This window comes from Zingiber officinale, chromosome 7B (assembly GCF_018446385.1).
Source record: "Zingiber officinale cultivar Zhangliang chromosome 7B, Zo_v1.1, whole genome shotgun sequence".
Lineage (NCBI taxonomy): Eukaryota > Viridiplantae > Streptophyta > Magnoliopsida > Zingiberales > Zingiberaceae > Zingiber > Zingiber officinale.
Genome location: NC_055999.1, coordinates 6,040,301 through 6,060,674, shown reverse-complemented (window position 1 = coordinate 6,060,674; position 20,374 = coordinate 6,040,301). Strand labels below are relative to the sequence as shown.

At 45.7% G+C, this 20,374-nt stretch overlaps 1 protein-coding gene across 1 annotated transcript; it reads right to left on the bottom strand.

Annotated features, from left to right (window-relative positions):
* Positions 1 to 849: 849 nt before the first annotated feature.
* LOC122005169 lies at positions 850 to 2,824 on the bottom strand. Its single transcript, XM_042560113.1, has one exon. The coding sequence runs from the start codon at positions 2,656 to 2,658 to the stop codon at positions 976 to 978; it is 1,683 nt and encodes a 560-aa protein (XP_042416047.1). The 5' UTR covers positions 2,659 to 2,824; the 3' UTR covers positions 850 to 975.
* Between the last annotated feature and the right edge of the window lie 17,550 nt (positions 2,825 to 20,374).

The window sequence follows — 20,374 nt, the reverse complement described above, 5'->3', positions numbered from 1 at the left end:
TTAAGCTTGAGCTCGGCTCGATAAAACTGTCGAGCTCGAAATCGAGCTCGAGCTCAGCTCGATAAGATAAACGAACGAACTCGAACGAGTTTTTTTACCAAATCGAGCTCCGAATATCTTGCGGACCGTTTAGTTCATTTACATCCCTACTCCTCCTCAGCCGAGGAGGCTGCCACCAAGAAAAAATGATCCTATTCGAGGGCGAGAAGTTGGATAGCCGGGTAGGTGGCAGTTCAACTGACTGGATGAAGATCTCGTTCTCTGCAAAACAAAACCAAAACTAGTGAAGAAGTTCCTGACGTTGCCCTTTTGATGCTCAAATCAGAAAAAGAAATAGGAGCGGGAAATAATAAGTACTCTGGATAAAATTTTTTCATACCTTTCATCATACATGAGATCCCCTTTTTATACCTTTTCGAATGACCTTCTATATTCTCTGGTTTAATGTTATTGATTCCACTGAGAATGTCTTTGTCTTACTTCTTTTCATTTAATGATAAATAAAGTGTTTTATTTAATTTTCTCTTTAACTATCCGGTGTTTCGTCTTCTATCATTTTATCGATTTATTATATATAGTGCTAACGCTTTTCTCCGAGGCGGATGGGTGCCCCGCTCGGCTTGGGCTCCCGACCCGCTTATCTTATTTTCCTGCCGACCGAATTAACTGTATTCGCTTACTCAGATAGCCGATCAGATAAGGGAATCTCCGATCAATCGATGAACCACTTCCCCTCCGGATACAGCTGAGCTTCGCTTAAGTCCTGATGTTGACCATCTTGACTTTAACCTATACCGTGACAATTAACTCGTGCTAGGTAAACTCTTATCGCCACATCAACATTTATCCTAATGATAAATGAAAACTTCATTTTGCACAATTTCGCTTCAAAAAACAGATAGTTAGAGCATTAATTAAATATCATTAATTTTAGTGATCTATCTGTTGACGAGAGACTGCTGGTCGATCCATAGCTCACACATGGCATATGGCGTTGAGGAGAACGTGAACCAGCATCAAGTCCACAAAATAATAGTGTCCCACTTCTCCATCGCGCCACCGCGCCTTCGCCGGCTTTCGCCCGTAATGCACGCCGTCATTGCATCGGTTATCGAAGTGCCACGGGAAACTCATGTCGAACTCGTCGATCACTCCGCCGGTGATCAGCCCCCTGCCCTTCAACTTCTCCAGCAGCACGCCATCGAAAGCCTCCATCTTGCTCGGGTTGAATGCGAGCTCCCTGGCGTACCCGCCGGCGGCGATCGTCGTCCGGTAGAATATCCTTGGCGCATTGGCCGTGCGTCGCGCCACATGCCCCATCACTTGCTCCCAGAACTCGGCCGCGTACTCGGCGCCTTGAGCGAAGGCCCGGACGCTCCGCCAGTAGATGCCGTCGTGGAGACCGGAGTTGAAGAGCATGACGTCCGGTGCGGTCGGGCCTTGGAAGAACTCCAAGACGAGGTCCCTGAACCCCTGGTTTCGAAGCGACTGCAAGCCGAGGTAGTTCATCGACTCGTTCCAGTGCCCGTTGAAGACATTGGTGATCCTCACCGACTCCGAACCCTTCGCCGGATTGGTGAAATTAGCGTCGAATCGGCGGGGCACGGAGTCAATGTCCGTTCGTCCGAGCACGAAATTGAGCAGATTGCGGATGGTGTCGACGTGATTGGAGTCCCCCCAGAAGAAGAGCCACTTGTTGCGGAGGCATCTCCACGCCGATTCCTGTGTAAACACCCTGAAACGGCAGTGAGCGGAGTAGACCCAGCCATTGCTCTCCAGTGCGGCCAACGGCCCCTCGCACCACGGTTCGGGGCAGAGGAGGCTAGGGTCGAGGCAGCGGTACCGCCCCTCGCCGTCCACGCCGCAGCTGTCGTTCTCGGCGTGCCGCGTCCACCGCCCAGACCAGACCGGTCGGGAGAAGTCGCCGCTGCGGCAGAGGTGGAGCGGCTGAAGTAGAACGCTGCTTCGGCGGAACCGGATCTGGAACTTCCTCATCTGTCGATTGTACTTGAAGCGCAAAGGGGACAGTTTGAGCCCCTCGAAGCTCCGGAAGAGCAGCACGATGGTTAGGTTATACTCGCCGGGAAAATCGGGGTGAACTTGGAGCTGGAAGGAGTAAGAACCGTTTCCGTGGTCTACCACAGGCGGCCGCGACTTCCAGGAAGAACCAGAGAGGTCCGTCTCGAAGTAGTCGCCGCCGACACAGCGCGAACTGCCGCCGTCGCCCAGAGCTGAGATCGAGAACTCGTGTGTCTCCCCGGCGGCCAGCTCGACGACGTGACGGTGGTCGAGGCCAGGAACGGAGATGTCGGTGGTGCGGGAGTCGCGGCAAGGCTCGCCTCCCGGAGCCTGCCAGCGGGAGATGAGGGTGCGGGTGAAATTGGGGGTTGAAGGGGCGGAGATCCAGCTGAGGAACTGCAAGCTTCGGGACGCGACCGCGGCAGCGGCGGTGGTCGGCTGAGCCGGAAGTGACAGCGCCTCGGTCGCAGATGAAACGGAAACGAAGACGGAGGAGGAAGAATAGATAGTGGTGGTAATGGATACGGAGAGTGCGTCGATGGCCCAGAGGAGGAGGGCGACGAAGAGGGCGACGGCGAGGAGTCTGACCGGCGACCGCCGGTGGAGGGCGGAGGCACAGGCCTTTGCCTCGGACAACATTCTTGGGAGGCGGGCAAGGCTGGCTCGGGCTTACAAGCCACGAGGTACGGCGGGCGTCGTGGTAGGCACATTGGCATGTCTTTCCATTTCTGATTTTTTATTATTAATAATAATATTTTTTATATTTAAAAGTTTTAACATCCGCCGTCGAGAGCTGTGCAGTTGCTCTGCGACGGAGGGGAGGGCAATGGAGAGCGAGGACGACGCAAATAAGTAAAATTGGTTGCCTTTTCTTTAGACGTCAAAGTCGATGACTGCTGTTTGATAAATGATGATTCTGTAGGAAAGCATGTGTGTTGGTGTTAGAGGAAGAAAAAGGGTGGACGCTCGTGACCCAGCCTGGCAACAGGCAAGGCCTATTCGGGCACTTAAATCTCAAATATTTTAAATAATGGTTAAGACAAACATTACTTTGGATAATTTTAACTAACATTATAGTAATTTTGGGACAAATTACTATTGGAGAAAAAGTGTCCTTTACATGAAGAACATGAGACAGACATTTTATATCATAATAGAATGAAGTTTCACTTTAATATTTTTGGCGCATCATAGCAACATGGAACGTGACAAAAAGAATAGGAGATGCACTTTTATTTTTGCTCGATGATTTTCTCAATGCATGTTAGGCCATCAACATCACAGTTATTACGAGGGATGGAGCGACATAAAGAAATAGATATCACAAGCATCTTGGAACCTCGAGCAACATCTGAGATACACTCGAGGCGAAATTTCTCAGGATTTCACCGACTGTGCGTTTCTACAAGGCACACAATAAACCAATGAAGTCGAATCAAACTAAAAGGAAAAAAAAATGAGGTCTTAAAAAACTATTTTGTACAATATGATAAAATAAATACAGGATTTTTTTGCAGGCATATCCACACTAAACACCATTTTGGCGCAAACATCTGCAGGTTTGCACTTCCATCTTTCACCAGTTTACTGCGTTAAAATCTTTGGACAAACAAAATTTATCTCATTTGTTTGGGAGGAAAGAGAAGTTATTACCGGGTAAATACCTGTTGGTAAATAAATACAAGCCTTGGTTATGGAAACGTCAAAAAGACAAAAACCCACAATATTTTCAGACAAGGCAATAACAGACCACACACCTAAAATCCAGTCCATTTCTGAAGAAATTTGGAGGAATGTCACCGGTCAGGTTATTTGTCGTGGCATAACATGAATGAAAGTAACTAATGGAAACACAAAAATAAAGAACATATTAGTGTTGGTAAATAGGAAATAATGAGAGTCAAGCCGTAAATCTGTCTGCAACCACTGCGTCTGATGGCAACAGCATCACAGCTAGCCACATATGAGGCTGGCTTCGATTCTATGGTTCATTTGATTGAGTTTTTATCAGTTGATGGTTCACATACATACTTGGACTGTATAAATATAGTGTTGGGAATAAACCCATTACAATCTTTGTGTGATCGTCTCAGAAGCTCTGTTTCACGCTTCTAAGTCCATACCAAATGCACAAGTACTTACAATCAACAAGGTTTGAACAGATAATCTCAAACTGTCGACTCTAGTGAGTCGATCCAAGCGCCGAGTAGGTGAGTTGCGGACACCGTGAGTTGTCGAGCAGCGCCAAGTTGCTGCCGAGAGTTGTTGACAGGATGTCAGGAGCTGCAACATGAACTCAAAGTGGATGCCGAGTCCAGCAGAGCGTTGTCTCCTTAAAACAGATTTGGCCCCTCCACGGTGCTCAGAGAATTAGGTGGACGTCTGTCTCCCAGGATAAAACGGCAGGATCACGAACACAACCGAGCACTGGTTGTCGTGACAATCTGAACTAGATCCGAAAACTATCACAATTTTTGTTGAGCAGAAGAAATGCCCAACAAAAGGGAAGAAAACATGGGAGTCAAAGAGGAAGGAAAGAGCACATGCACACAAAGCTTAGTTTTCCACACGAAACTCACTGAAGCTGTGTTATTCTTCATTTCTGTGCTCAAGGTCTTATATAGACCTTATGCAAGCTTGGCTTGCAAGCACAGCAAGCCACATTGTGGCTTGCATGCTTGCCAGCAAGCCACAACGTGGCTTGCTGTTGGCTGCAAGTTGCAAGCAAGGCCACAACGTGGCTTGCTGGTGGCTGCAAGCAAGCCACGTTGTGGCTTGCATGCAAGTCACTTGGCTTGCAAGCTTGCTTGCCATGTGGCCTTGCTTGTCATGTGGTACAAGCAAGCGTGTCGCGTGGCGTGTAAGCAAGCTGACGACCTTCCTTATCTTGTATGTTGGTCAACAAGTTGTCTGACTGATGTAACAAACAATGGGGTTCACAAAAATACCCCTCAAGTTGATGTCATCCGGGCCCTGGATTTCCAACCCCCTTTGTTTCGAATCAGTCGGAAAGCCTTGCTTTCAATCGTTGTGGGACTACAACCCACACATCGCGTTTTCATTCAATTTTTTCCAACAATCCCCCACATGAATGAAAACAAGAGTTTGTGATAGTTTTCGACAGTTGAGTCGAGTATAGGATAGGTAGGTGTTACTCTTTGAACCTTCCCTTGTAAACTCTGTTTGCTCACTGGCTGATTAGTAGACGTGATGTCTTTGAACTGTTTGGCCGTTGGTGTAAGCATGGACAGATCTTACCCAAGACTCTCCCTGATATAGCTCAGGTCTTATGAGTGTGTTCGTTCTTGGCCATGAACACGCCTGGTTCTGTGAGAAGCTCTCAGAATTGTGCCTCCAATTCTCTTCGAAGCGGCCTCACTTCTTTCTCACATAGGTGATCCCTCAAGAGTTACCATCTACTTTTTTTTTTGATCATTAAAAGCCCATCGGCTTATCCTGGTCTCGTCACTGTTTCATGGGGCTTCCCCTACAATGTGTCTAGTTACTGCAGATTAGTTGTCCCTTTGAACCTAGTTCTTGGGATCTCCAGTCAGCATAGGTTGGGTGTCCTCTGTACTGATCGCTGATAACGGCATCAAGCCCATTCCATGTGATGAGCTTGCAACTAACTCTCGATTTAACCCTTTGGTTAGCGGATCCGCTAGGTTATCTTTTGACTTCATATAGTCAACATTGATAACTCCAGTTGAGAGTAGTTGTCTAATGGTATTATGTCTACGACGTATATGTCTAGACTTACCATTATACAGATAGCTCTGTGCCCGACCAATTGTTGATTGACTATCGTAATGTATGCAAATTGTCGGCACAGGTTTTGGCCATCGTGGAATATCTTCTAAGAATTGTCGTAGTCATTCAGCCTCTTCACCACATTTGTCAAGAGCTACAAACTCAGATTCCATCGTGGATCTGGTTATTACAGTTTGCTTAGAAGATTTCCAGGAAATAGCTGCACCAGCTAGAGTGAATATATATCCACTCGTATACTTAGAGTCTTTTATATTAGATATCCAACTTTTATCACTGTATCCTTCGATCACAGCGGGATATCTCGAATAGTGCAGTCCATATTCACGAGTATACCTTAAGTACCTCAGTACTCTTGTTATCCCTTTCCAGTGCTCAACACCGGGATTACTCGTGTATTACTCAGTTTGCTTACTGCGTAGGCCAAGTCTGGTCGAGTACAACTCATCAAGTACATCAAACTTCCAATAACTCGAGAGTACTCTATCTGCGAGATACTTTCACCTCGATTTTTTGATAGATGTTGACTCGTATCTATCGGCGTTCGTGCCAACGCAGTATCACCCTTGGTGAATTTCTCAAGAATCTTGTCCACGTAATGGGACTGACTAAGAACAAGTCCTTCTGTCGTTCTAAGAATTTTGATTCCTAGAATCACATCAGCTAGGCCCATGTCTTTCATGTCAAATCTTGAGTTCAACATATCTTTAGTGGATTTGATTATCTTATCATTGCTCCCAATGATAAGTATGTCATCTACATAGAGACACAAGATGACATAGTCACTCTCTGTGGCTCTCATGTAGACACATTTATCACATTCATTGATCTTGAATCCACATTCCTTCATGGCATTATCGAATTTCTCATGCCACTGCTTTGGTACTTGTTTCAAGCCATATAATGACTTCACCAATCTACAGACCTTGTTTTTCTGTTCTAGCACAGAAAACCCCTCAGGTTGGTCCATGTAGATTTCCTCTTCTAAATTCCCGTTTAGAAAGGCTGTCTTGACATCCATTTGATGTATTTCGAGATTCCATAGAGCAGCAATAGCCAACAATACTCTAATGGAAGTGATTCTCGATACCGGAGAGTATGTATCGAAGTAATCAAGGCCTTCTTGTTGTCGGTATCCTTTGATTACCAATCTGGCATTGTATTTATCAATTGTGCCATCTGATTTCATTTTCTTCTTGAAGATCCACTTGCAACCTAATGGTTTACTTCCCGGAGGAAGCTCCACGAGTTCCCAAGTGTGATTTTGGAAGATAGATTCTATCTCAGATGCAATTGCATCTCTCCAGTGAGGTCCATCAGACGAGCTTACTGCTTCTGAGTAACTCCGGGGCTCACTTTCCAGCATGAAAGTGATAAATTCCGATCCATAGGATTTTTCTACTCGAGCTCGTTTACTCCGTCTAAGCTCAACCTCCACTGGTTCAGCATCTTTTTCTTCGTCTTGTGTTTCATATGCCCGTTTTGAGGAGCTAGCATCCTCTCGGGTCTTAAAAGGAAATACATGCTCAAAGAATGAGGCATTTCTTGATTCGATTATCGAGTTCTTGTGTATCTCTGGTATGTGTGACTCAAACACACAAAATCTATACGCAGAGCTGTTTTGTGCATATCCAATAAATATGCAATCAACAGTCTTTGGTCCTATCTTAATCCTTTTCGGATCAGGCACCAATACTTTGGCAAGACACCTCCACATTCGTAAATATTTGTAGGACGGTTGTCTTCCATTCCACAACTCATAAGGGCTCTTATTTATTTTCTTCCGGGTCACCTTATTTAAAAGGTAATTAGCTGTTAATACAGCTTCCCCCACATGGACTCTGGCAATCCAGAGTTTAAGAGAAGAGCATTCATCATCTCCTTAAGCGTTCGATTCTTTCGCTCAGCAACTCCATTTTGCTGAGGAGTACATGGAGCTGTTGTTTCGTGTCTGATCCCATGTTCAGCACACAACTCAGCAAACGGTGACACATATTCACCGCCTCAGTCACTTCGAACCACCTTAATCTTTCTATTACGTTGGTTTTCAACCTCAGTTATATAGAGAGCGAATTTCTCTATAGCTTCATCCTTACTTTTGAGAAGATACACATAACAGTATTTTGTGTTATCATCTACAAAAGTGATGAAATATTTATTACCACCACGTGTTGGCGTACCTTTTAGGTCGCATACATCAGTGTGGATTAGGTCAAGTGGTTCATTACTTCTTTCAATATGTTGAAAGGATGACCTTGTCATTTTCGCTTCAACACAAATCTCACACTTGTGTTTTGGGTCAAGGTGGAATGTAGGTATGCTTTGCATGTTTATTAATCTACGCAACACATCGTAGTTAACATGTCCTAGTTTACCATGCCATAAACACGAAGACTCAAGCATATAAGTGGAAGAGCTTTCATTTTTATTTATCTTGGGCCTAATGGTCATTACATTGAGCTTAAACATCCCATCAGATACATAGCCTCTTCCTATAAACACTCCATTTTTGGACAATACAACTCTGTCCGACTCAAAAACAATGCGAAAGCCATGCTTGCTCAACAGTGAGCCGGATATTAGATTCTTTCGAATCTCCGGAACATACAGCACATTGTTTAGAGTGAGATCCTTGCCCGAGGTCATTTTCAGCACCACTTTTCCTTGGCCCATGACGTCCGAGGTTGCTGAGTTTCCCATGAACAGTTTGTCTCCAGTGACTTCTTCGAAGTTGTGGAGCAGCTCCTTGTTGCAGCACACATGTCTGGTGGCTCCAGTATCAATCCACCATTGCCGAGGATTGGAACCTATTAGGTTCACTTCAGAGATCACGGCGCAGAGATCCATATCCTGTTCTCCTGCCAGGTTGGCCTTAGGCTTTTTCTTCTTTGGCCTTTTACAGTCTGAAGCCTTGTGACCCATACGATCACAATTGTAGTATTTCCCTAAGAACTTCTTTTTCATGTTTTGTCCTTTGGGTTGCGTCGTGGAAGATTTTGGATGCTTCCGTTTTGAGCTTTGTCCGTGCTCAACAACATTGGCTTTTACAGTAGCCTGAGAGAACAATTTTCTCTCCGAATTCTTGTTGTCTTCTTCTATACGAAAGCGAACAACAAGTTCCTCCAGGTTCATTTCCTTCCGCTTGTGCTTCAGATAATTCTTAAAGTCCTTCCAGCCAGTTGATAGTTTTTCAATGATAGCTGCCACTTGGAAGGTTTCGCTCAGAGTCATACCTTCTGAGTGAATTTCTTGTAAGAGTACTTGAAGCTCCTGGACTTGACTGATTACAGATTTCGAGTCACTCATCTTATAGTCTAGGAAATGGCCAACAATAAATTTTTTGGCCCCAGCATCCTCCGATTTATATTTCTTGTCCAGAGATTCCCACAGTTCCTTTGCCATTTTTATCTCACAATACACAAGATAGAGTGAGTCGGCAAGATTGTTAAGGATGTAGTTTCGACAGAGGAACTTAGACTCATTCCATTTGTCGAGCAGAAGGAGGGTGTTCACCTCATCTACACCCTTAACAACCTTGGAAATTTCCTCGGTCAAGATACTGTTGGAACCCCAAGGCTGTTTTGGTGTGAACAACAAGTTAAGTTAGGTCCTGGGTGTATTTAACCTTGTGTCTAAGTGTGCAGGAGCTTAGGAACACAGGTAGTCGAGCGGAAGACACTAGCGAGAAGGACGGCACGCTGTGCGTCCGAGGGACGAAGCACTGCGGAAGAGTACACCGGCTGACGAGAAGGAAGCGCGCGGTGGTTCCGAGGGACGAAAGCCGGAGCGGAAGATTACTCGGGGAGAAAGAGACGCAACTAGCGAGAAGGTCGGTGACCGAGGGACGAAGACTGCGGATGAGTACGCTGGTGGACGAGAAGGAAACACGCGGCAATTTCGAGGGACGAGAAGCCGGAGGGAAGCACGCTCGAGAAGACCGGAAGTTGGGTTCGGGTGAGCCCTTTTCCGGATAGCAGAAATCACCCAAGCAAGCGGATCCGGAGTAGAAGACCCGAACCGAGCCGAACCAAACCGGAGCAGTGGTCCCCGGATGAAAAAGTCAACGTTGGTTGACTTTGGGCTCCAGGGCGCCCGGAGCAGCCCGGGGCGCCCGGAACCCTTCCGGGCGCCCGGACCCAGTATTTTCACCAGATCGAGTCAAAACTCGATCTGAACGTTGGGGGATAAAATTTATCCCCCCCAGGGAGCCCGAAACCCTTCCAGGCGCCCCGACCAAGGCTATAAATATAGCGTTGGTCCAGAAGCTTCAGATCAACTGAGAACTCAAGCATTCTTTCTACACTTGTACGCTTTTCTGTTTTAAGCTTCTGTTTTGCGCTTCATTGCTGTAAAAGGCTTCTCCGCCTGAAGGAGATACTAGTGCTACGCTTTCTTGGATTAACAACCTTCCCGGTTGTAACCAAGTAAATCTCGGTGTGCCTTTTACTTTTCTGCTTTTATTTATTTCTCTTATTTTATGCAAGTATTAGTTTAAGAGTTCGAGAAGGGTGTTTGCATTTTGATTCTTGCAGGGCTATTCAACCCCCCTTCTAGCCGACCCAACGGTCCTACAGATACGTGCCAGACCTAGCGTGGTTAAGTAGAAGAGCATCTTCTGCTGCCACCGCTTGAAATTCACTCCTGTGAATTTTTCTGGTTTTTCCCCGTGATTGATTGGCACATTCCCAATCGGGGCGGAGGAGGCCGGCACATGTTGAGCATGTTGCATCTCAACATTTTCTGCCGCCATCATAACAGAATGAATCTGTTTTAAGTATTGTTGGGAATAAACCCGTTACAATCTTTGTGTGATCGTCTCAGAAGCTCTGTTTCACGCTTCTAAGTCCATACCAAATGCACAAGTACTTACAATCAACAAGGTTTGAGCAGATAATCTCAAACTATCGACTCTAGTGAGTCGATCCAAGCGCCGAGTAGGTGAGTTGCGGACACCGTGAGTTGTCGAGCAGCGCCAAGTTGCTGTCGAGAGTTGTTGACAGGATGTCAGGAGCTGCAACACGAACTCAAAGTGGATGCCGAGTCCAGCAGAGCGCTGTCTCCTTAAAACAGATTCGGCCCCTCCACGGTGCTCAGAGGATTAGGTAGACGTCTGTCTCCCAGGATAAAACGATAGGATCACGAACACAACCGAGCACTGGTTGTCGTGACGATCTGAACTAGATCCGAAAACTATCACAATTTTTGTTGAGCAAAAGAAATGCCCAACAAAAGGGAAGAAAACATGGGAGTCAAAGAGGAAGGAAAGAGCACATGCACACAAAGCTTAGTTTTCCACACGAAACTCACTGAAGCTGTGTTATTCTTCATTTCTGTGCTCAAGGTCTTATATAGCTTGTTGTTGGCTGCAAGCCACAACATGGCTTGCTGTTGGCTGCAAGTTGCCAGCAAGGCCACAGCAAGCTTGCTTGCCATGTGGCCTTGCTTACCATGTGGCACAAGCAAGCGTGCCACGTGGCGTGTAAGCAAGCTGGTGATCTTCCTTATCTTGTATGTTGATCAACAAGTTGTCTGACTGATATAACAAACAATGGGGTTCACAAAAATACCCCTCGGGTTGATGTCATCCGGGCCCTGGATTTCCAACCCCCTTTGTTTCGAATCAGTCGGAAAGCCTTGCTTTCAATCGTTGTGGGACTACAACCCACACGTCGCGTTTTCATTCAATTTTTTCCAACATATAGGTATATAGAAGCTCTCTTTTTGGTTAATGAAGAATTATGAGAATTGAAAAACCCCTATGAGATAGTCCTATTCTCCCATAGTGTGAAGCGGCTCACTGGTCTGAGGTGTGTTTAAAACACCTACAAGACAGTCCTGTTCTCCATGGTGTTAAACAGCCTACTGACATGAGGCATGAAGTCATGTCTATCCCGTTCGATTACAACCCCATGCTCATTTGCTGATTCTTACAATAGAAGGGAAAATCTCTCCTATGAACCAAACATAAGATAGTCCATTGATCTTGATATCATCATGGCAAACAGAGGAAGAATATGACAACTTTTAAAGACGGAACTTGGTTTCAATTCCCATTACATGAATATCTATATAATATGTATACACAACTTTAATTACTCAACTCCATAAGGCACCCCTCAGCTTGATAGACAAACATAAACTACTTGCATAACTTTCTCCAAAAAAACTTCCATAGCTGGATCGGATCACTACATATGTAATGCCACTCCCCTATAGCAATGTGTTTGTCCTTGAGCACAAAAGAGGGACAGTTTGACTTTTGTGACTTAAGTGAAGCAAGATGTTGTAGAAACATAATCATAACATTCTAACACCTCCTACATTTAACAAGGAGCATAAACACAAAGAGCTACAAACACATTGCAGTTAAACTGTACACTTGGGTTCAATGGGTCAAAATGTGGATTTAGTCTAGCAATATTTCCAAGAAAAGGGTTTGATCGATAACCCAAGATTCTATTTACTCCCTTAAAAAAGCATAAGTTGAGAGTAACTAGAAGACAACAAGAGGTCATCTCGTGCATCAACATATGGCCTTGCTTTGATGTCGATCTACCTCTTGGCATTCTTCAACATGACAAATGAAATGATAAAAGCATTGTTGATGTTGAGGAGAAGACAGAAGATGCGGTGAAGGGCGGTCAGGCAAAAAAGTGGCATTCCATCAATGGATATGGAGAGGTGATAAGCTTTAGGTGCAAGGAGCTGAAGTATTGGTGCTAGCTCTGAGCTGATTAGACTCAAGGAACTAAGAGATTCTTAGATTGGCATCATTCCTCTATTCAAACAAGGGGATTTAGTCCAATACAAAAACAATGGGAGAACAACATGATGCGGCGATGGAGGGAGGTCTACTTGGCACAAGGTCAACTACCAAGGTGGAGGTCAGAGTCAAGGCGATCAATGCCCGGGTGTCAAAGGGTCGGACGGAGAACAATTGCAATGGCCGGTCGGATAGTCAGTCCCCGACTAGCGGAGATATATCCTAGCCGACCCCCATTCCGGTTCAGGATGATATGTAAGACAGCCGTCGCTCAATACGAAGCAGCAGGATGTCGAGGGAGACCGCATAGTTGGTCTGAACGGGGGAAGATATGTTACTAGACGGTCACCGCATAGAAGAACCACAAAGGCCGACAAAGCAGAAGAGTCCCGGCCGAATGACTACCTTGCTCGGCCAAACAGCGCGACCTGGCCATGGATGGAGCGGAGTCCCGGTCGAGCTGCTACCCCGCTTAGTCAAGCAACGAGACTACTATAGTATCTCCCAACATCCTTTCGGGAGATAATACCGCTGACACGAGGCATAGTTGATAGGCGGATTGTACGACAAAATCTTCTACTATCGCATCAGGGATATGCATGCCTTGTTAAGGTATGATGTCAGAGGTACTTTCCTGACAAAGCCCTTTCATGGGATACATAGGGGAGCGTGCCCATGCCTCGAGAAGTGTGCATGCTGCCCACCAGGGCTCTATACGAAGGGGGTCCATCACCGGCGGAGATATGCATTATTGTTGAGTTCTACTGTTACTCCACTTTTTTCTTTTTTCTACATTCCGGTGACTGACTTGAGTGTCAGAGGGCCAATGTCGAGGACCCATTCCCTCGCCTAGCGTTGACCCCGTTTGTTTTGTAGAGAGGAACAAAGTCCACGTCTGGTCAGCGAAGCCGCCACCTCCCAGCTTTCTAGCTTCACACATTCGGACAAGATCATTTTGGCGCCGTCTGTGGGAAGACAACCTGCATTCGAACGAGAAGATGGAAGACGCTGAACAATTTACAACGATGACGTAAGAGGAGCTTGATATTCTGATATAAGCCCAAGCGGCGAAGATAGTGGAGCAACAGCAACAATAGACGTTGGCCGAGCGCCAATAGGCAATGGTCGAATACCTAGCGCAGGAGCCCGCGGCCTCTGTTGTAGGTCGCCCGGCTGAGCAGGGTGACCGAGCAAACTGAGTATCCGCTCAGGATGATAGCAAGATAGCCGATGCTCAATACAAAGTAGCAGGACGCCGAGAGAGACCGTATAGCTGGTCTGAATGGGAGAAGATATGTTACTACACGGTCACCGCATAGAAGAACCATGGAGGCTGACAGAGCGGAGGAGTTCCGGCCGAGCGACTACCTCGCTCGGCCAAGTAGCAGGACCTGTCCACGGACGGAGCAGAGTCTCAGTCGATCGGCTACCCCGCTCGGTCAAACAAAGGGACCACTGCAGTATCTCCCAACATCCTTTTGGGAGATAGTGCCGTTGACACGAGACATAGTCAACAGGCATATCGTACGACAAAAGCTTCTACTGTCGCGTCAAGGATATGTATGCCCTGTTAAGATATGGTGTTAGAGGTACTTTCCTGACAAGGCTTTTTCATGGGACACATGGGGGAGCATGCCCATGACTCAAGAAGTGCGCACGCTGCCCACCAGGACTCTATATAAAGGGAGATTCATCACCGACGAAAGTACGTGTTATTCTTGAGTTCTACTATTGTCCACTTTTCTCTACATTCCGGTGACTGACTTGAGCGTCGGAGGGCCAACGCCAGGGACCCTTCCCTGACCCGACACTGACGCCGTTTGTTTTACAAAGAGGAGCGAAGTCCACGTCCGGCTAGCGAAGCAGCCACCTCCCAGCTTTCCAGCTTCACGCTTTCAGACAGGATCAATAGAGAAAACCGGGTCGACAGAGTCCTCGCCCTTAAATATCAACCACGCCTCTCCCAAACTTAGCTTCTGCAATTTAGCAAACTAATTCAGCGAAAATTTATAAGCAGGTTTTCTCAAGGTCATTGCTTAAGTGCGTTGGGTTGAAAGACGTAGAGTACATCCTCCAAGAAGTGTACCAAGGCTTCTGCGAAAGTCATCCGAGCGGTTGTTCGTTGGCTTGAAAGATTCACCTGGCCGAATATTTTTGGCCCACTCTCCAAGAGGATGCCGCTTAGAAGGTAGTCACCTGTCTGTCCTACCAGGAGTATCACAACATCCCACATCGACAGACCGAAAAGATGAAGACGTCTACGGTGTCCTGCCAGTTCAACCGAGGCATGGATAACGTTGGGTCATTCCCCATGGCGACCGCTTAGCGAAGATTCTTGCTCATCGCGATGGATTACTTCTCAAATGGGTGGAGGCCGAGCCGCTGGCCATAATAAGTGAACGGATGGCTAGCAAATTCATCTAGCAGAACATTCTGTGTTGGTTCAGCATCCCCCACCGGCTCATCTCTGACAAAGAGAGGTAGTTCGCTGGTCGGAGGCTCAAAGAGTTTTGCGAAGGCTATGACATCTAGCAGACTTTCACCACTGTGGCCTACCCCCAAAGCAACGGCCAGGCAGAAGTCACCAACCGGGAGATTCTCAAAGGTCTGCGAGCTCAGCTCGACCATGCAGGAGGCAGGTGGGTCGACGAGCTTCCAGTGTTCTGTGGGCCCTTCGTACGACTCCAAAGGAGGCGATCGGCGTAACACCATTTCATCTGGTGTACGACGGTGAAGTGGTGGTCTCCATGGAGATCGGAGTAGAATTTGACCGAGTGCAGGTTTACGACGAGGGGAATGCCGAGCGGAGACTTATAGAGCTCGATTTGGTGGATGAGGCGTGGGATAAGGCAACTATTCGGTTGATGGCGTATCAGCAACGGATGAAGCAGAACTACAGTCGGAGGGTGATCTCGAGATCCTTCCAAGTCGATGATCTGGTGTGGAAGAGAAAAAAGTCGGTCGACGACGTCACCAAGCTTGAGGCGCCATAGGTAAGACCTTACAAGGTTGTACAGAAACTCCGCTCAAGAGCCTACTACCTGGAGGACAAAGATGGAAGAGGGCTCGAGCGGCCATGGAGCGCGAACCATCTCCAGCCCTACAGGGTTGGGTGAGGTGAGCGAGTGAATATTGATGTACTGTATGTGTGTGTCTTCTTGATGCAGGACAAACATGAATAAAAACACAGTTCTCCAAACTTTTGAGTCAATCGGCCAAGTTAAAAGTCAACCGACGACTATAAACTCCTGTCTACGCATTACAACCGTCGAGCGACGATGTTAAACCCCAATCTTCACTGACCGTTGAGCGGTGACGTTAAACCTTAGTCTTCATCGACTGTCGAGCGGCGACGTTAAACCCTGATCGTCATCAGCAATCGAGCGACCACCTTAAACTCTGGTCTTCGTCAACCGTCGAGCGACAACGTTAAACCCCGGTCATCATTAGCGGTCGAGCGACGACCTTGAACCCTGGTCTTCGTCGACCATCAAGCGGCGACGTTAAACCCCGATCGTCATCAGCGGTCGAGCGACGACCTTAAATCCTAATCTTCGTCAATCGTTGAGCGGTGACGTTAAACCCTGGTCTTCATCAAAGGTCGAGCGGCGACCTTAAATCCTTGTTTACGCATGTCAACGGTCGAGCAATGACCTTCTATCCAAGATTGCGTCTTCAAGAGCCGAGTGACAGCTATAAACTCGAGATCAATGAAAGACGGCTTATCTAAGCGAGTAGTACGACGCTGATAAGTGGGCCACGAAGTCACACTTAGAAGTTCTTCATGAAATGGTAAGCAGTTCGCAGTCCTACTCGATCCTGAGCAGTAGCGCAAGGATAAATAAGTCGAAAAATAAAACAAAGAAGCACTAATCGGCACAGCGCGAAGGAGTGACATCAAGTAATAACGTGCACCAAACAAACGATCATTTATTAACACTTACAAAAATTACAAGTTTCAGAAGGGCAATACAAAATGAGGCAAAACTCGCACAAGCAGGTTCACTCAAGATAATCCAAAACATCGTCAGATAGCGACTCGGTCATCTTGTCTCGGTTGATGACCTTGTTTGTTAGAGCGATCGAAATGTAGTCGCTGTCCTTCAGTTGGTCGAGCGTCCCGTAGATCGCAAGGTTGAAAAGACTGAGCGCCCAATTGGTGACCTTGTCATTGAAGATGTCCGAGCGGAGGTAGGCCCGCTTCATGAGCTCAAACCGGTTCGACTCGCCACCATGATAAGTCTCAAGGACCGCTCGGGATGCCTCCAGATCCACCTTCAACTTGGTCAGCTCTTGATCCTTGGCATCGAGCTGGGCTTTCGCTGCAGACTGATCGGCCGACTTACCTTCTCGCTCGGTATTCAGCGTGGACTCCGCCTCCTTCAGATTCAGAGCCAACACCCAAAACTCCTTATTTTTGATTCCCAAGTCTTTAATAGCTCAGAGCTTCCGAGTGTTGGCCGAGTGGATCTTGGACTCGAAGGAGCTGACTTGTTTATTAAGTCGAGCTAGTTGCGTAGCCTACTCAGTGCTTTTGCCCCTCTTCGCTTCTAGCAACTCGGAGCTCTTATTCAGATCGGCCCTTAATTGGGTCACTTCGATGCTCACTGCTCCACCTATGCCTGTGAGGTAGTTAACTGTCACTTGGAGCATGTAGCTACTGGACTTCATACTCTAAATAAGCGAGCCTGTGGCACATGACCAGACTCTCAACCCAGAACTGCAGCAACAAGAAGCGTATAAGAGCCGAATGGATGAAAAGTAATATATAAAAGCAGCGTGCATATCCCAGTGGAAATCTGGGTATGACTGTTAGCGAGCTCCCCCGAATAGAAGATCGCCGTACGAGCCCGAGCATCGGCCCATATCTGGGCGAGCGACCCCTGAATCCTGATCTGATGCTCTGGGGTGAGGGACACTGGGTCGTCCGCACTACAGTACTCGTTTGTCGGCAGATGGATGATGGCTGTTATTTGCCTCTCTCTGCTCGGGCCAGAGGGGTCGGAAGTCGCCCTGCCAGAGGGGTCGGAAGTCGCCTACTAGAGGATCAGGACGCTGGAACTGGCCGGATGTGAGACACCTGCGCTGTTGGCAAAGGCGATGGCATAAAGGCTATCGGCGGCATGTAAATCATCCCTTAAGGCATCCCGGACAACGATGGTATCCAGTCGGATGATATAGACGTAAGAAGTTCCACGATTCCCTGCTCGAGAGGCGGAAGCGAGGTCTCACCCCGCTTGAAGGAGTGTCGGGAGACGACCGTTGTAGGGATCTGCACGGCAGAAGTTGCAAATCGGGAGGACCCCTCCGCTCGGTGTCTCTTGCATTGGAGAAGGGACTCGCCTGAGGTGGCCAACTCTGGGGCGACCACGATAGGGACCATCGACGACCATTCAGGAAGAAGGTCAGCAGTAGCTGCCGCTCCACTGGCTACTTTTTGGCTGGCTCCAGCTCCACTTCCCAGCACCTGCGTTCCCTCCTCATCGCCGAGCGAATCCTCGTTGGAGCTGACTGGCTACAAACCGCGGCTCTCCAGCTCAGTCACGACCGCAACGTTGATCTCTGTGTCCGCGAGCTTGCACTTGCTGGCCAGACACGCTCGCAACATGATTCGAGCTACACAAAAGGAGGAAAAATCAATTAGATTCAAAGGTCTCTTAAATACAACATCTGCAATCACCAAATTTTGAATCATGAATTTGAACTTTGTTAATATTTGACACTCAATCTATAATTTGGCATCAAGAAGTCACCCTTTTGAAGATTTAGTTTGACGAAGAACTATGTCACAACAATCATATTTTGTTCTCAGCTTACAATTTATTTTTTAACAAAAAAGAGAAATTCAATGTTAAACTCTTTGAATGATTTAAATATATGCATATGTTCGTATATGGTTCTATAAGACATGTACGAATTACTACCTTGGTCATCTTTAGGTCCGAAAACATAATCAATCTTGAATTGCTTCTCGGATGAATCGGTGCAGAAGACCCAGAGTTCATTATCCTGTGCAGGGTCAAAATTCACCACACAGGAAGATCCTTTAGCAATCTCTTCCGAGTGTTAGAGTGTATACTAAAAGCCTAGCTTTTGGTATAAACATTTATCTAGAAATAAGAATCACATTGGTCAAATGTCTACATTTGTGATAAATGTAGTTGTTCAATTAATTTATATTGTAGATAACATGGTGTGTGGTGTCACACACAGAGGATCATGTTATCAGTACCTTATAAATTATAAACAGTAGCTCACGACCAAAATGGAAAGGAACAAACCATTAGAAGGTCGTAGTGTAATTAGGTATCAGTTTATCTTGACTGTATAATTACACTAGTACACTTAGAGTGTATTGAGTAGGACCATTTGAGGTCGTTTCTTTTATACTGATTTTATAAAGAAACAAAGACCTCGGTTATTATGGAAGTGTGTGCTCTTAATCCTGATATAATAACAAGCACATATATTTGATATTTATTTCTTTAATTTATCAATGGGTGAGATTTAGTTCGATGAATCAATAAGCCCGATAAGTTGGGAAATGGTATCACTTATAGTGTGTGTTGTTGATTATAGAAGGAAACTGTGTCCTAGAGATACTAGGTTGAGAATGTCCTCAAGAGGAGCTCATAAGGATTGTCATGTTAAACCCTGCAGGTGGACTTAGTCCGACATGACGATGAAATTGAGTGGTACTACTCTTGGAACTAGATATTAATTAAGTGAGTTGTCAGTAACTTACTTAATTAGTGGACATTTGTTATCTTAAACACAGGGAGACTAACACACTCATAATAAGAAGGAGCCCAAAATGTAATTTGGGATTGGTGCGGTAGTTCAATAATAGTTCTTTAGTGGAATGAATTATTATTGATGAAATTAAGTTGTGTGTTCGGGGCGAACACGGGATGCTTAATTTCATCGGGAGACCAAAACCAATTCCTCCTCTCGGTCCCTATCGTAGCCTCTAGTATATAGAGATTTATACCCACCGCATACCCACCTTCTTACCCATCCAATGGGTCGGCCAAGCTAGCTTGGAACCCAAGCTAGGGCCGCCAAGTCCAAGTGGATGAGCATGAAGGTGGTCGCCAAAGCTTGGGTCCCAAGCTTAGGTGGCCGCCACTAGAATATTAAAAGGATTTTATTAAAATTATTTCTTATGTGGATATCATGTTTTTAAAGAGAGTTTAAAAATTAAACATTTCCTTTTATACCCTTCTACAAAAGATTAAGAGAAGAGATTAATCTCTTTCCTTATTTGTAGATTAAAGGATGGTTTTAATTTTTGGTAAAAACTTTCCTTATTTGTAAATCATCTACATGTTTAAAAGAGAGTTTAAAATTTGAAATCTTTCCTTATTTGTTGATTAAAGAAGGATTTTAAATTTTAAGAAAACTTTCAATTTTAATCATGTTCATGATTTAAAAGAGAGTTTAAAATTAAATATTCTCTTTTATAAGTTTCTACAAAAGATTAAGAAAAGATTTGATATCTTTCCTTATTTGTAGATTAAAAGAGATTTTAATTTTTTAGAGATAACTTTCTTTTTATCCACATGTTTAAAAGAAATATTTTAATTTATAAAATTTCCTTTTTATTAACCACCATGAAGGGAAAAATTATTTGAGAAATTTTTATAAATTTTCGAAAGCAAATTAGGAAGTTTTAATTCTTGTGTGAATTAAAATTTCCTTGATTTGTGGAATGGTGTGGCCGGCCATTGTATTTGTAAAAAGGAAATTATTTTTAATTAAATAAAATTTTCTTTTTCATGGCAAAATAATTAAGGAAGTTTTTAATTAAATTTCCTTATTTGC

Bases quoted from the DNA above. Each gene is read 5' to 3' on its own strand.
- LOC122005169 (XM_042560113.1), bottom strand. From the start codon at position 2,658: ATGTTGTCCGAGGCAAAGGCCTGTGCCTCCGCCCTCCACCGGCGGTCG.